This window comes from Vicia villosa, linkage group LG4 (assembly GCF_029867415.1).
Source record: "Vicia villosa cultivar HV-30 ecotype Madison, WI linkage group LG4, Vvil1.0, whole genome shotgun sequence".
NCBI classification, from domain to species: Eukaryota; Viridiplantae; Streptophyta; class Magnoliopsida; order Fabales; family Fabaceae; genus Vicia; species Vicia villosa.
The window spans coordinates 28103679-28121441 of record NC_081183.1 but is presented as its reverse complement, the minus strand read 5'-3'; the positions used below and the strand labels follow the sequence as shown (position 1 = coordinate 28121441).

General features: G+C 29.5%; 1 protein-coding gene across 1 annotated transcript; it reads right to left on the bottom strand.

Moving 5' to 3' along the window:
- Positions 1 to 5517: 5517 nt before the first annotated feature.
- LOC131594662 (ALA-interacting subunit 3-like) lies at positions 5518 to 9501 on the bottom strand. Its single transcript, XM_058866847.1, has 8 exons — positions 9268 to 9501; positions 8710 to 8768; positions 8505 to 8579; positions 8290 to 8403; positions 8115 to 8185; positions 6446 to 6743; positions 5877 to 6166; positions 5518 to 5794 (listed from the first exon to the last, which is right to left on the bottom strand). The coding sequence occupies exons 1-8, from the start codon at positions 9341 to 9343 to the stop codon at positions 5740 to 5742; spliced, it is 1038 nt and encodes a 345-aa protein (XP_058722830.1). The 5' UTR covers positions 9344 to 9501; the 3' UTR covers positions 5518 to 5739.
- Between the last annotated feature and the right edge of the window lie 8262 nt (positions 9502 to 17763).

The following is a 17763-nucleotide window of genomic DNA, read 5'->3' as shown; positions in this document are numbered from 1 at the left end:
CAACTACCGTAATACTAACATTTTGTAAAATACTCCCTCCGTTTTTTATTATAAGTCGTTTTAGAAAAAAAAATTATATTTAAATATAAGTCGTTTTACAATTCCAATGAATAATTAATGTTATTTTTCCTATTATATCCTTAAATATTTATTATTATCTCTCCTTTCAATTATATAAATTTATCCTCCACATGTCATTAATGAAGGATAATTTTGTAAAAACCTTCATAATTTCTCATTTTCATACAACAATTATTATTTTTCTTAATCTGTGTGAAAAGTCTAAAACGACTTATAATAAAAAACGGAGGGAGTATATACTACTATACTACTATTACATGTGTTAGTACAAAATATTTAATATACTCTTACAATACGAAATTATAGAGTCGAACTTCACCTTGATGTAAAACATTAATTATTTATAAAATATAAAATTGAAAGAAAATAAATTTAATAAATTTTGCATATAAAAAATATTTACATTAATAAATTTAAATTATCAAATTTTAAAGTATCTTAAATATGCATTTTATTATTAATTTAGAAATATATTTGTATATCATTTTAAATTTATTAGTTAGTTGAACGGTTAATTTTATCAAACATTTCAAATAGTTTATCAATTATGAGTCATCAGTCATCAGTCTAAGCTATAAGCTATCATCCATAAGTTATAAGTTAATTTATCAGTCAATTGCTATTTTTATCAAACAGAACCTTAATATGGAATTCTAGTAATGAATCTAACTTTCAAGGCTTTGTTTGTAAGTTAGACCGAAGGCTTTGAAAAAAAGGGAAGAATCGAGTGAAATGAATAGAACGGTTTAGATGGAGGGTATTGAGGATTTATTTTTATTTTAAAATAAAACTTCTCTAATTTGGAGAACTAAAAATTATATTGGAGAAGGAGTTTGGAGAGTTTTTAAGGGTTTAGACAAATTGTTCAAATATAATTTTTTATTGATATAGTATTTTAAAAATTAAAAATATATTAATGATAAACATCTTATCACATTATTCAAAATCTTTTCTAAATTTTTTTTTTTGTATTTTAAAAAATATATATTGTTTTTTTAAATTCTCTCCTCTCCAAACTCTTAAACACAATCTAAATAAAAATTATGGCTAGTAGGAAATCGTTAAGAGATTAGTAACAATCAAACAAGTTATGGATTTATATAATACTAAATTTATAACACTATCCAATCTTCGAGATTTAATGTAAATATTTTTCTAAACTAATTATTTGGTTGTATAAAAATAAAAATACATAACATTTTTTATTGTCAACATTTAAAATGTAAATTTATCACTTGAAATGCAAGATTAATTATGAAAATATTTGATTTAAAGTTTAGATAACAAATAGTTAATGATATAACTTTCTAATCATTTCTTCTTACAAGTTTCATTAGGAACAATTGATCTAAGGGGCTTTCTAATCCAACAGTCACGAGTTTCATTAAACTAAACCTATTTATTGTTTCATACTACAAATCCAATCATGTGGCAATGATGGACCCAAGCTTCCATATGAAATTTAAATCTATTCCTAGACATTTGACATCAATACAATTTTCAAGCATATTGACCTAATCCATATTAAATCAAATATTTCATCTTTTTCATTTCCAAATTCAAAAGACTAGCAATAAAGGCTAACTGGTCAAGTTAAGTATTAAATATTAACATTAACAAAATCTTTCTAGTTACTACATTAGTTTACTAAGTAGACCAATTCTTTTACTATTTAGGGTTAATTGCAACTTTATTTTTTTTATTTTGTCCTTTTTTTTGTCCTCTCATTTTTAAAATTACGATTTTGGTCCTCCTTTTAAATTTTCAGTTGAAAAAATGATAAAATAGAGACTAATTTTGTAGAAAAAAATAAAATAGGGGACGAAAATTACACAGAAAACTTTAAAAAAATTAAAATAATGATTTTTGAAAAGAGAAATCAAAATAAAATTAAAAAATAAAATAGAGGGACTAAAATTACAATTAAGCCTAGTATTTATTATATTTGTACTTATTTAACTTAGGTTGATAATTGGAGACAAAACTACTATTCAACAAGTTACTGAGGAACAATACAAGTGAGGAACGACAATTGGAGGCTTAAATTTTCAAGAAAATACACTACATATATGGAGACTTAGTAGTGTAATGCATCTGTCCCATGTATGCCCATTAGAAGAAGATTTTGGAGTACAATGTGATCCTAAACCCTTAATCTTACATTTTATAGTGGGTCACTTTCTACTTCATATTTTGACCTAAATGTTCCATTAGCTTCATGAGTTTAAAGTAAAGTCTAGGTTTTGGAAAAATCACATTGATAATACAATGTTGAAGATTCCTAGTTTTTTTTGTCGTCAGAGCATTAGAGGCAGGATTAAGATATTTGTGTTTAACTATTTTTATGTTAAGTAATTTTCATTTTGCCCAATTATGAAATAAAATTATGTTATGCATCATTATTGGGAAGTAACTTTTGTAAATGAGCATAAGATAATTGTTTGTATGAAATTATTTTAAGAATATTGAATCATTAAGATGTGCTAGAGAAATTAGCATTTATACATGTTTTTCTCAAGTAGTTTAGTGGTTAGATTTTCCCCTTTAAGAATGCATAAGTGTGATTTCCCATATTCAGAACACTCTATCACCTTAATCCATTCTTTTGTTGAGGGTCTGGCACTTATTACAGGCCGCTCTGTCATTGTCTGATTTTTGGTTGTCTGATCACACTCGAAATTATGTATCTACTTATCGTATTTTTGCCCCTGCTCGGTAGTTCCGTAGCTGGTTTTTTCGGACGTTTTCTAGGATCAGAAGGAACCGCTATAATGACCACTACGTGCGTTTCATTCTCTTCGATCTTATCTTTGATTGCTTTTTATGAAGTCGCACCGGGAGCTAGTGCTTGCTATCTAAGAATTGCTCCATGGATCTCATCGGAAATGTTATTCTCTATATAATTAACAACCGGTATGACTTAAGAAATTATATTTCATTATTAAATAAATTGGGCTTTGAACCAAGAGATTGATTTTAACCTATTATACTTTTGTCAAAAAAAAAACTATTTTACTTATTTATTGTACTAATATAATATTCTCTTGTAATATTGAAGACATTTATGATCAAATAATGGTCAAAGAAGGGATTCATATTCCAAAGATTCATACATAACAATTGTGTCTCTAAAAACAATGCATGTATTTGTAAGAGAATTGATTTTACCATTTAAAAAAAGCGGTGGCGTAGTTTGTTGTCCTTTTGTCAGCACTTTCTATATAATCTTGATTATATTAATGGAAAATTGAATAAATAATTATTAATTAAAAAATTCATAATTTTAAACTCAAACCAATTTCAAATAAATCCCTCCAAATTAAACACCTAAGTATGATTAATATTCGCTTGTTCTAAATTATTCTCAGTCCTTGTAAGTTGTATATACAATTTAATTCCTACTTGAGTGGTATTTGATACACTCTACAATTTAATTTTCCAACAAAGAAATATATTATATGTAGTTTATTTTATTTTTCTATTATAATAAGAAATAGCAAAAAAAAAAAAAATTGGTCTTCTATTTCTTTACTAAGTTTTTCTGAGCCGTGTATGCAAGGTAAAGGATTAGATGGATTAATATTTGATCAAGAAATCGAAAAGACAACAAAAACAAGCTAGAAGAGAGTAAGACTAGCAAGACAAGAAGAATAACATTTTCCCCCTCTCATTGAAGAAAATTTACTTGAAGAAACAATGAGAGGGGGAAATTCAGTTGCCTTGGAGGTCAAGACTTTGTGATTATTGCTCTTAAAGAGGATCAATATTCTTTATTAGACCATGAAGGCCCTAGTACAGATTTTAGGACGATTTAACATGCCCTCTATTAAACATGGCACCCCAAAACACAATGAAAAGATCAAAATATTCAACATGAAAAAAATTTAAAATAATTTCAAAATTTATGTGACATACTCTAAAACACTGGAAAGATCAAAATGTCCAACATGAAATCTTGATGACTAACATTAAGATTTTCAGTTTTTTTACAAAATTTCGGGTATATTCAAACCGGAAATTTCAAAATTCCCTGTATATCGCCACCTGAAATTTAAAATTTCCAGGAATTTTAGAAAATTATATGCTGGGAATTATTAAATTTACGGTAGTTATAATATCTTTTAAAAATACTGAAATTTTCAAAATTTCCAATATTTTGTAATTTTTTTTAATTTTTTTCTTTTTTTAATTTGTTTCAGTGAGGACCAGAGGCAGAGACAGTACAGTTGTCGGCAGGGTAATTGATAGAGCAAAGGCTTGTTCTAGATCTAAGGAAGCACATGCTTCAGAGCCTAGAGCTGGACGCCATCCTCCAACTGATTCTCATCGGAAACGATTGGCAGAGCAGGCGACGCAGTTCCGCCCACCATACCATTTAAAAGAAAAAATCCTAAAAATGATACTACTGGAAATTTCAGTATTTCCGGTATCACATAAATTTGAAATTTACGGTATTTCGTAAATTTAACAAGGGTACCGAAAATTTCAAAAGAGTCTACCGAAATTTGTTTGTATTTTATTAGGGGCATTTTTAATATATAGGGACATTTTTAAAATAAAAAATGGAAATGCCATATATAATTTTAAGGGTGGCATGTTAAATCCTCAAATTTTAGGCATATATATCTCCAAAACTGCTAGTTTGTCTTGGTTGTTAAACGATACTAAATGGTTAAGGTTGTTCAAATTTCTTTTGCTTAGAAAGACAAAAAAAAAAAAAAAAGACTTCTTGCATGCTTTACCTACCGTATAGAAAAATTCAATTTTGAGATGTTCGGGAAGAAATATTTCTTGGAAGATTCTTCACAATATCAAAATTTCTATTTGAAGAGTAAATCACCAATTTTGAGAAAGCATATACAAAATCTCTAACATATAAGAGAGGTTCATGTTACTATTGAAGAAATTTCTTGGCTACCAACTTGATGATATGACTAAAATGCATGTACTCACCCAAGGTTTGAGAGTCTGGACCTGTATGCTTCTATTATAAATCTAAAGATGAAGAAAAAGAGTCGAAAAAGAATGTGCAAGAGAATTTGAGGTAAAGCTTAGATACTAAATATAATCAACAATGTGAGATGTGATCTCAATGAGTTTACAAAGCGAGATAAAATATAATATGTCGCTTATAAAATACAAAACTATTAGTTATAATCTTGAAAGGTTATCATCTATCTATTCATGCTTTGACCAAAATAAGACTTGAAAAATCTATTAGGAACTTATTTGGAGTTCATCCAAAACAACCTGGTCATGCTTTGACCCATAAAGACTTGAGAAACCTAGTAGGAACTCATTTCTGAGTTCAACCAAAGACCAACAGACCATACTTTGACTCATATATGACTTGAGAAACTTAGTAGGAAAAAAATATAAAGAATATTCATTTATGTATTTGCACTCTTAAAATTTAACCTCACATAGTATAGTGACTTGATAAAAAGCTATTCAACATTAATTCATAAACAGCACATTATTTATATACTACTACACAAAACTTGTTATATTTTCACTTAAATATCCAAGTTAAGTTAAGTCAAACAAGAACTCTACTAAGCTACTTATCAATTATCATACAGCATATTCAAAAGTTGGTTTGTTTATCTTTAAGGGTGATAGAATAACCAAGCCCTGTAATATAATTGGTATCTTAGCTTAGTGCCCTCCAGGGTTCCTATTCCATGACAAATATGATGGATCTCCAAGTTGCCTACAAAGACAGAAAAATACAAATGAGCATAACAAAGTGAAGTTTTATGGTCGAATACAATAGAGGATATAAGTATATGTACCTTGGCTTAACAAAATATACAATGGTAAAAGCCAAAGACAAAAAGAAGCATAGGCCTCCGACGGTGAGATAAGCAATGCCAATGAAGTCATTCTTCCCACCAAGCCAGCTAGTAGTTGACAGCACGAGCTTTTTCTTGCCATTAAAACTGTATGTGTTGTACTGATTTTTAAGCATTACGTTTATGAGAACACCGGCTTTCAGATCCTCCTCTATTCTTCCATATAACTTTCTAAAAGTTGGCAAGGCAGCGGTTCTCATCCAGACAATAAGATCCTCTTGCTCACTCAGCTGTTCAATAAAATATTTCAGAGGTGATAATATGATTAGTTTTCCAAGTGAAAAGTCATTTCTATGTGTACAATATGAATACTAATACCGATAAAAGTAGTTAAAACATTACTAACAACAATATGTAAATAAAAAACTAATTTTTCTTAACAACAAAATACGTGAATGGGTAATTAAGCGCTTAACTAAGACTGAACTAATCAAAGAATCACTAATCACATAGCTGAACCTTCGGAACAAAGATAATTCACCAAAACAAGATATTATAAAGGTGCTTACCGGTATGGATTTATCAAGATGTGCACCACCTATTATAGAACTATTTTGAAAGTTTTGGGGGTGAACATCTTTTCCAAATTTGTGTTCTCTATCACTCTTCCAAGAGATGCCACTCTTGTTCACTGTCAAATTCGATCCTTTGATGGAGAAGCTGTATGTGTCATTGAATAAACTCCAAGCTATGAGACCGCAAGGTACAATTGGATTACCATTGACAACATCTTCAGGCTTACAAGTCCCAACTAACTTCTCGTCCTTAAGATTCCTCAACTGACCATCACTTCGGCTTTTAACATACCTAAATTATAGAAAATAACTGATTATAAAAATATAAAAAACTCATGCATAATGGATCAGTTATTACAAATATATAAAGGGTGAAACTGAAAATAGACTATAACAAACAACCAGTCAAATACATTGAAATTATAAACTAATGTAAATAGAAGATGAATAGGAGGAAATGAAGAGAGAAATGGAGTCCAAAGAGAGGTATACGATGAGAAGGGCCCGGACAAGGGGGAAGGAGGGAGATTATTCAGATTAATCCCACTCAACTTCGTGTTCTTCCTCCAGTTCTTTGACCCCTCCTCTAATTCCACAGCTCCTTCCAAAAGTTGCTAGATCTGTAGCAACTAGTGTCACAGTACTTTAGATACCGTGCTCAAGGCCATATATCTGTCTCTACTGAATTAGAAGAGTTATATAATGATCTATATGTTTGCTCAACTCATTCTTCACAATGACACAACTTCCTAATGTCCTTTTAATACTCGTCTAATTCCACAATTACAATCAAAGATAGTTAAGTCTATGGTACTTAGTACTACTGCACAGCACCTTTGGTAAATTTCCTTACAGGCCAAATGTTCAGCTCTACCAAACTAGTTGGCTTAAATAAATTCCATAAACTGAATTTAATAATAACAAATCCATAAAAAACTATTCAAAATAACTAAAAATTAAAAGTTACTGTTATCATCTTACAAAGATTTAAAGATAAGTTATAAATTAATAGCCTATGTTATCAAACTTGGTCATTCCCACGGTTATCTCGAGACGGAACAGCACAACCAAGAAAACTGCGCCAAGCCACGCTGGAACGGCACAATTGGGTGACTTGACTGGAGTGGCTGCAAGAATGGGATCAGATTCAGAATGACGCCACTCGGACACTGCCAGGAGCGCCGGCGTCACCCGTATATGATATTACCCTTAAACATTTTACTACAGCAAGGCGATTTACTTGAATTTATTGGCATTTGCAAGTGTTCAATGTTTTGCATAAGACTTATTATGGCTTTTATTTCTAACTATGAATACTTCATGAATTTTGAGTAATTTATTTTAGTTTTTAACAATTATGTGTTTATTAATATGAACGGTATTAGTGTTCACGTCACTAAAATACGCCCGTTCCACTCCAATTTTGGGATGGCCGTGCTACTATCCGAGATTGATAACATACATAATAACCAAATTAAAAGGAAAGTTGAAAAGTAAAACCAACAATTTATTGGTAATCAGTCCTCTATCCATATTGTCAAAAACCAAATTCAGATATGACCAGCAGATTCTTGTTATTAAAATAACACCCAATCCCTTGTTTTGGAAATGTGGAATTAAAAAAAAAAAAAGTGATGTGAGACAAAGAAAGGTAATTGCATACCGGCGATGATTCTGGTAAAAGTTGTCCAACTGATAGTATACAAAAATAGGTGCCTTCATGTGCTTGGTCACCTTTACATAACAACATGGTTTAAGAAAGAGTAAGATTGCCACAGAGTGAGCCTTATTGTCTATCAATTATGGGACAGGCCCAAACTAGTGTCCAGTAGACTTACATTCAGTGTTATGTTGCATGTTTTATCGGTCGTAGGATTCTGAATGTATGCTACCTTGTTCGTGACATTACTCGGTACGCATTCAGACTCATATCTATAAACAATTTCAACAACCTGATAGATACAAGAAAATCAAATCATTAAATCAACACTCAGCATTACATGTATATGCAACTTTAAACATAATTTCATTAAATTATACCGCACAAGCTTACTTTTCTTGAAGCCATTAGTGAAGCAACTCCAATAGGTATAAACACAACACTAACAAGCAAAAACGCTGAAATAACCTGCAAGAAGCCACTTACATTAAGCATAAGCCATACCATAACATGAATAACAATTCGAATACATATTTAGTCACATATATGATATAGTCATCATGAGCAATGAATTCAAAAAGATATCAAGTAGTGTTACCGCTCTAGGCGTAAGAATAGGCTTGCACGCAGGAAGTTCTTGCTGCGTAAACTTTGAATCTAAAAGACAAAATCATCAAAGATGTGACTTCAAATTACACTTAATGCCGAAAAATAAGAAATAAAACCGTAATTGTTGGTAACATAAATCAGCTCATACTATCCATCAGCATACAACTCTCAATTAGGTCTATAAACAAACAATATGCAAATGCAAGTCACAAAATATAAATAGCGCATTGGAAATTCGCTACATAAAGTGATAAACAAATTAGGCATTTCGGTTAGTTCGACAAAATCAGCAGCACATTGTGATTCTATCAAACTCTAACTGCCAATACAGATATCAACAATCGATAACTACATCCACAGAGAAACTATCACAGAATCACATCACACACAGTTCACCAAAAACCTCAACAAGCAAATTATCCATTTCCTTCGCAACATTCACTCGATTTAACTCTAAGTAAATACATCAATTCCATTAAAATAGAAAAACAGGTAACTGAAAATGAAGCTAGAAAGAGGAAAAACTAGAAGGATGAAGATGCATTACACTTAGGTCGCTTCGCGTGTCTTCTTGTAGTAGTGGAATCAGCAGATCCAGGAACTGCTGAACTCGAAGAAGCCATTCTCCGAATCGGAATCGGAACTGGTATCGGAATCGGGATCGGAAAACGGAGTCGGAGTAATTTCGATCTCAGTGATTGAAGCTTGACTTCGTTTCTCTCTCTAACTTTTGCTGTGAAGTGGAAAGCGACGCCTCCAAAAAGCTCAGAAAGAAACAACGGGCGAAGATTCTCTGCGGTAGAAAAAATACGAAAGTTACACGTAGTATTAGATCTTGACCGTTGATTAATATATAATATTATTTCTTTTACTTGATATATTCTTACTTATTTAATTGTATTGTATTTTATTTTTTTCATAATTAAATTTTATTATATTGCGCATAAATTTTACTGATAATAATTGTTGTTTGTAAAAATATATTAATCAGAATAAAATTAATATTTAAAATACATAAATATTTTTATTCAAAATAAATTATAAGCGGTTTTTAAAAATAAAATTATATGATATTTAATAATTGTTTATCAACTAAAATGTACTATTAGAAAAAAAATTAAAAAGAAGTCAAAATGTATAAAAAAATTATGACATTGACTTTTTTTTAAAAAGTAAAGTTTAGTTTCCAACAAATATATTAATAAGGAAATAGTAAAAAGAATACTTATTTCTTGACATTATTTATAAAAATATATAAATCAGTAGTTTATTTTTTTCTTGTATATGAAAATAATATTATTTAAAAAAATATTTGGGTTAATCATAGATTGTTTTCCCGTATTTTAACATCATTTATGAAAATATTTGAATCAATAGTACATTTTTTCTCGTATATAAAAATAATATCGAAATATTAGTGAAATATTTGACATAATATCGAAGTATTAGTGAAATATTTTCCCGTATTTTTCTCGTATATAAAAATATTTGGCATCATATATTTCTCTTATTTACATTAGTAACAAATATTAGTTAAATAATTACATCAATGATATATAAATAAAGTTTCCATTTATTTAAAAAAAAAAACTTTTTTAAATTAAAAATAATTTCAAAATAAAAATATTAGACATAAATAATTAAAAAAACAACTCATTCTTTTTCGTGTTTGATTTCATAGATTATTTTAAAAAGATTTACTTTGTTTTTTTTAATTGTACAAAAAAATATAATAATTATTGTAATACCCATACGTTCGCACGGGTACCCGTCGGTTTCGCGCATTTGGAATGAGCTAAATAAAAGGTATTAATAAAAAAATTGATTTAGAAGAAAAATTAAAAAAATATTAATGTACAAAAATTGAATAGTAAAAATGAAAAGTAATTAAGAAATATAACCCTATTTGTTTTCCATATTGAAAATAGAATGTCAGAAATATATTTGGTTCACTATCACAAAATATTGAGAATACAATATCATAAATATATTTGGCTCGTATGCTTATTATTATATTATATTTATATTCTATAAACATATATATGTTCAGCCAAAGAAATGGTGTTTCTTCTTTCCATGAGCTTCTTCCTCTTCCTCCTTTGTTTCTTTTTTCTCATGATGTTCATGAAACGCAAATCCACCAGATCCCACTGTAGCTGCTGCAACCTCTTCTTCTATCTTATGTCTGTGAGCGTTCTCAGGATCCTTCTCTGACTTATGCTTCTCATTCTATATCAAATCAGGGCCCGTTTGTTTTGGCTTTTTATAAAAATGATTTTTATAGTGTTACAAAATTTTGTGAAAAAAAAATTTTAAAAAAAACTTTTGATAAAAGTTTCAAATGAAAATTTTGTTTGAATAGTTATTCTTAAAATGTTATTTTAGGTATTTCATCTATTTATGAGGAAAAAATTTGGATATCAAAATTTTAAAAGATCACTTAATTTTGAAGCTATTTCAAATAGATTTTCATAAAAATCATTTTTGAAATACAACTTTTTGAAAAAATTGCGATTTTGAGTAAGTTTTGGTCTTTAATAATCTATGTTTATATTTCAGGATGTCAAAATTAGTGTTTCATTTTAGAAAAAACGAGTATAAAAAAATTTGTAATATTTTGAAAAACGGTTTTGGAAAATCTATTTTCAAAAATACAAAGAAAAAATCCATTTTTTAAAAGCTGAAACAAACTGGCCCACAATTTCACCAAATTAGTTTAAAAAAGGTGAAAACTCCATGTATTAAAAGAGAGAAGAAAAAAAACAAAGAACAAAAATAAATTATGAGAAAAAAATAGTAATTAAGAGTAATAATGATAAGTAAAGAAAATTACCAAAGCATAACCACCACCAGCTACAGCACCAAAGTCACCAACATGCTCAAGTTTGTTGTGATGCTTCTCCTCCTTATAATCAACTTCATCTTCACGACGATTTGCATCATCGCCATAACCACTACCATAGCCTCCGCCAGTGGTTGTTTTGGTGTCAAAGTCGCCATAACGGCAACCAGTAGTTGTATTGACATCAGAGTCACCATAGCCACCACCTCTAAGTATATCTCAACCTCTAATTGATGCAAACAATAAATTGAAATAATTGCTATAACTTCCAATACTAATATTAGTTCTAACGGTATGTATGTAGTTGTATAGATAACAGTATCTAAAAGTGAAATCAGAAGGAGAAACATCAATTCTCTAAGGCTATGTTTGGGAGTTTGGAGGGGAAGGGAGGGGAGGGCTTTGGAAAATAAGAGAAATTTGGCGAAAAAGATAAAAAGATTTTGGGTATGAGGGTTTTGGAGGGTTTGAGTTTATTCATAACACCAAAAACCCCATAAAATGGGGGAACTCAAAAATTGTATTGAATGAGGGTTTCGGAGGGTTTTGAAGGGCTTACATAAATATTCCAAATATCTTTTAGGTTGTTATAGTATTTTGAAAATTAAAAATTTAGTAATGATAATAACTCTTTTATCATTCTAAACAAATTCATTTTTTCAAAAAATGTCAAATATTTTCCTATATTTTTTTAAAATTTTGTTTTTGGAAGTCTTCCCCTCCCCTCCCCTCCAAACTCCCAAACATAGCCTAAATAATTTATTTACCAACTAATAAAGAATAGCAGACTGAAATCTTTGCTAAAACACTAACTGAATATATAAAAACTCAACATTGAATGGAAATAGAATGGAACAATACACAGTGAAGTGTATCACATGTGTAGCCATGAGTTAGAGTGCATTTTTCTAGCATATTAATTTGAGTTCCTAGTATTTTAGTTATCCTTCATCGACATCACCAAACAATTCTCAAGCTTCTTGTAAAGCTGAGGAAGACACATGTGATTGGTCCAGATGGCAAATTAGAGTAATAGAATCGTCAATGAAGTCGGCAAGAGTAGTTCCTGAAAATTATGAGAAACTATTTATAGAGGTTTTGTTGGCAGAAAATCATGAGAACAGAAGCTATCTATCAAGTATAGACTTGGCAAACCATCAAAGCATTACACTCCTTGGTATGACACTGTATTGAAAACTGCAAGAATTAGTATAAGCATTATCACGTTGTTGAATGAGCAGAGCCGTGTATCACGGCTTTCATTTCCAAATGTTATCAAAAAAGTATATGAGTATACTTACATAACTGTTGTCCTTTCAGCAACAAACATCTAAATGACATCTCAATTGGAGATTGTTCTCACAGGCATATGGGTTTGTAACTGTGTTGCCTCGCCCATCAAAATTGATAAACTGCTAAACACATGTAATATACGACTAATTCCACATTTAAATACCAATTGTAGTGAAAATTAGAAAAATATGCAGGATATAAATTAGCCAAATAAAGACATGTCACTTGTATTTGTATGTGATGCAGTATTGTTTTCTCCCAGGGAATCACACTGCAAGTCGGTTACCAACCAAGAGTTGGACTTCCATTCAGCTGATACTCCACGAAGCGAACTCCATTTGCGGATTCTTTTGGATATTGAAAGTGTAGTAGTTCTCATCCTCGTCGTTATCGTTGTCGTACCCCAATTTTTGTCACACGCATTTCATTAATTTTTTACTTGTCGAATTTTATTTTTTTCATGTGCATTCATCGTTCAAACATCGCAACGTTGCATATTAAAAAAATATAGATTTTTATTAAGGTCAGCAAAAATAATTTGCATTTCGCATCTTCACATATTTTCATTCGAGTTAAAACTTGTTTAAATTTTTTATTTTTAGACAATTTATAAATGTTATTTTATTTTTATCATTTTAAAAAATATGTATTTTATTTTTAGTTTAATTTCATTTATAAAATGCTTAGTTTTAAATATATAGTTTTATGTTAATTAGGATAGATATTTTTGTTTAGTTTAGTATTTTTATTATGATGTACAAACTAGGAAGATACCCGTGCTCCCGCACGGGTGAATTTATTTTAATATTGACGAAATAATTTTTTTTAGATATACATATAAAAAATTTATTTTTATTAAGAAAGTATAATAAAAAATTATAAAATTAAAGTATTATAACAAATAATATGATTATATAAAGTATAATAGATAAATTTGACAAATAATGTATATACATGTGAATTTAAATTGAATTATATACTTGTAAAATAAAATATTATTATATAAACTCAATTGTATGAAATAATTTTAAAAAACTTGTGACTTGGAAAAGAAAAAGAAATTAACATTTAAAAATAAAAATTTTATCATCAAGTAAAAATAATATTTTGATAGTGACCCTTAAAATAAAAAGTAAATTGTGTAAATGATAACTTTTGATACAAATAACTTCACTGCAAACTAAAAGAAATTCTTGTATCAACTTATTTTCCAATAATCATTTACTATGGCGGCAGTGTAGCCAAAAAAAATACAATGTTGACATAGATAATGCATACTATATAAATTATAAGAAAATTCCAAAAAATTCGTATTCATTGATAGTATAATTTTTTATTATAAAAAACAATATAAATAGATTATTTTATAATATCACTTTTTAAAATTAGTTGTTATTAGAATATTATACAAATATTTATTGTCATACTTTTATAAATTAGTTTGAAAATACTTATATAAGTATTTTACATAATATAATTTGATGGGCTATGTGTATAAAAGAAAATTACACCTGCTAAACATACAAATTAAATATATTTATATTAATCATATTATAGATTATTTGCAACTGCTTATATAATTGTCTATCATATCTTACTAATACTACTACTACTACAGGAGAAGAGTGCTCCAACCAAAATGTTAGAAGATTTACAATTACCAAAAAAAAGTTCCGATAGTTCATAGAAAAAATACATATGATTGAATCATAGAAAAAGGCACCAAAAAGACAGAAGGTTTTGATGCACGGATCCATTAATTTTAATTAGTATACAATTTATTTATATGAATTTGTAAATATGAATTGATAAATTTAGTTGTGTAGTGCATTCAGATTATATCAAATGAATAATAAATTAAAACTGTCAAAAATAATTGATCAACATAAGTTCTCTCGCAGCTTACTATTACGATGAAAAATAATTATCGGAGAAACTAAGGTTAATTAGGTACATTTGCCATGATAATGTCAAATAACAGTCTTGTTACTAAGAATTATTACATTTGCAAAAAATTCTGGCCAGCCTGTAGTTACTTGTCTAAACAGTATTATAGTTGATATTGGTGCATACTATATCATAGTCATGGACAGACCACAAAATGCATAGCTGCCTAATTCCAGTTTTTCATTACTCATTTGAAGTTTTGAACCATATGGTGACAAATTTAACTGAAAGAAGAAAATATAATTAAGAAATAGTATATTAGTGAACACAAACACATTTGATGATCTGCAGGGCACACATCAAAATTGAGGAAAAAGAGATTAAAAAAACTACTTATATAAATTGGATTCATTGACTTCAGGTTTGAATTGCGAGACAGGAATAATCAAGAGGATTAAAAATATTATTAAGAAAATTAAAATCACATAAATGCAAGAGTATTAAGAATATTTAGATCACATAAATGCAAGAAAAGACTACTCTATGATCATCATTTTTTGTTTGAATTTTAACCACTAAAAATTAAAAACTTAATGTCCACACTTCTCCCTTCAATTCAACTGTTTGAATGTGATTTTGATTTCACTGTCAACTCAAATACTCCATCCATGTTAAGACCATCAAGACATCATCAAGTATTTCTTAGCAAAAACCAACCTACTCAGAAGCTGTAACAGAAGTCATAGATGAAACTCAGAGATCTAACTTCAAACAACCACTAACAAATCAAATCAAGTCTAGATTTAATATCTTAACAAAATCACTATTTATTAAACCAAATGTTCTTATTTATATAGGAACAAATAACCAGAGCCTGCAAGATGAGAAATCCAAAATATGTACCGCAATTTGGGACTTGAGATCATTCTCCTCGGTAGTAGTTAATTGAGCTGCAACATAATATTATTAATTTAGATGAAATTAGATTTGGTAAAAATCGGATCAAATATTATGTTAAAACAAATCGATAATGCTTAACTGTAGAAATATTAAAGATAAACTATTAACCATTGATAGTGTTGTAGAACCAGCCCCAGCTTTTTCCTGCAGCGTGAAGAACATAAGAAACCATGAGATTAATTTCAACAAATCAGAAAATAAACAAATCTTTCAAATTAGTCCAACAAATCACTTTTTGATTAATTTCAACACGTCACCTACAAGATTTATGGAACCTGATGCATCAACAACACAAATTTTGCAGTTAGATAGTATACACAGTACAGAAAAAATAATGTGCAGAACATAAGGAAGCTAATCTTGATTGTAAAATATTCACAAATCTTCAACGTAAATATGTATTAGTTAAATTTACCTGAAAGAGAGTTTACTGGTTTTGTTGCACTCTGTCCCTAAGCCAATTGTCTGCAGAACAATATTTTTTGCAAAGAAATGGGAAAACAATATGGTTCATGATGCTTATGTGAGTGAATAAGCTTAAATGAATGAAAATGGGTTCATGATGATGAATATTTTTACACAGAATTCTAGCCGTTATCGCCGCAACAGATTATATCCGTCGACGACATGGTGCTGGCGGTGAAAGCGACGGTTAGACTGAAAACTCTGAACCAAACCTCCGTCTCTATGATATTTAGTTAATTCGGGACTCGGTTCGGGTTCATATTTCGTAAGTCCAGTAAATGAAAGGGTTCATGATAAATACTAATTCACCATTACACTTGGTGGTGATAAACGATGGAAATCTTCCTTTATAACCATGCGACTAAAAGTCAAGTCTAATGCATTCTCACTGCTCTCGGGAATCGAAATTGGGGTCAGTATTTAATAACATTATTTGAAGAATCAAACTACTAAACTATTTTTTAGTGGAATATATGTTACTTTTGCTTAGCTGAAACATACAAAAGGGATTACAAAAGATTTATCATATATAATTACAAACACCAATAAGAACCTAATTGACAATTGCATAAACAAAACCATTACCTATCAAATGAAAAGGAAGTATGTCAAATGAAAAGGCTTACTATACATAAGGATATTTCTTGCATGATATGTATACTGCCACAAACCATCCAACACAGTTATGACAAAATTCCATGGTTGACACAGACTACTGTTCTTGATATATTTATCAGTAAGAATTGAAAATGTCACCTAATCCTCAAGGAACATGCGTGGAGGTGTACACCATGCACCACGATGTAAAGCATTGAAGGAGCTTACACTGCTCAACCCAGTAAATGAGCTAATGGTTGACATTTGGGGACTTTGCTGGCCTCTAACTCCTAGCTGTTGTTCCTGCTCTTACTCCAGCTCTCTCATAGCTATAATATAATCATATGTGTTGAGTCCCTGAGTCAATCGCAAAAGCATAACATTGATGTTAAATGGGAATTATGATGTAATCTTATACTTTTCAACATGAAGGCATACTATCTTACCTTTTTAATGAGGAGGATATGAAAGAAGAAAAGCAGAACAACACGTAAAGTAGCAATAATAGATAGTTGTTGAGCCACTGCAAAAGCTCAAAATACATCAGTCATTCAGAAAATATGCCAAAGAATTAGTATAGAAATGGTAAATCAAAAAATCATATTCGGCAATGATGACCAATATGTAGGAAGAATCGGTAGATTATATATTGAAATTGAAAACCAATACATGAGAATGGGTCCTGATTAGAGATTCATTTACACTGTTATTGAAATAATTATTTACCTTGACACGAAACTCCTCGACCGAAAGCCACGAACCCTTTTTCAACAATGCAATCAGAGCAGTGGATATAGCTGAACCAAATTCAAGGGCAGAAGCTAATAAAGGAAGTAAATGTAAAAACCAAAAACTAATGACATAATCAATTGGGATAAACTGTTGATAACATCAAAGGTTAAGAATTATAACTTCTAGAGAGACAGTTTAATGTATATCAATTGGTTTAATGTATATTACCTGCAATTTCCGCTCTTTAAGCATTCGTTCTTCAAGTTC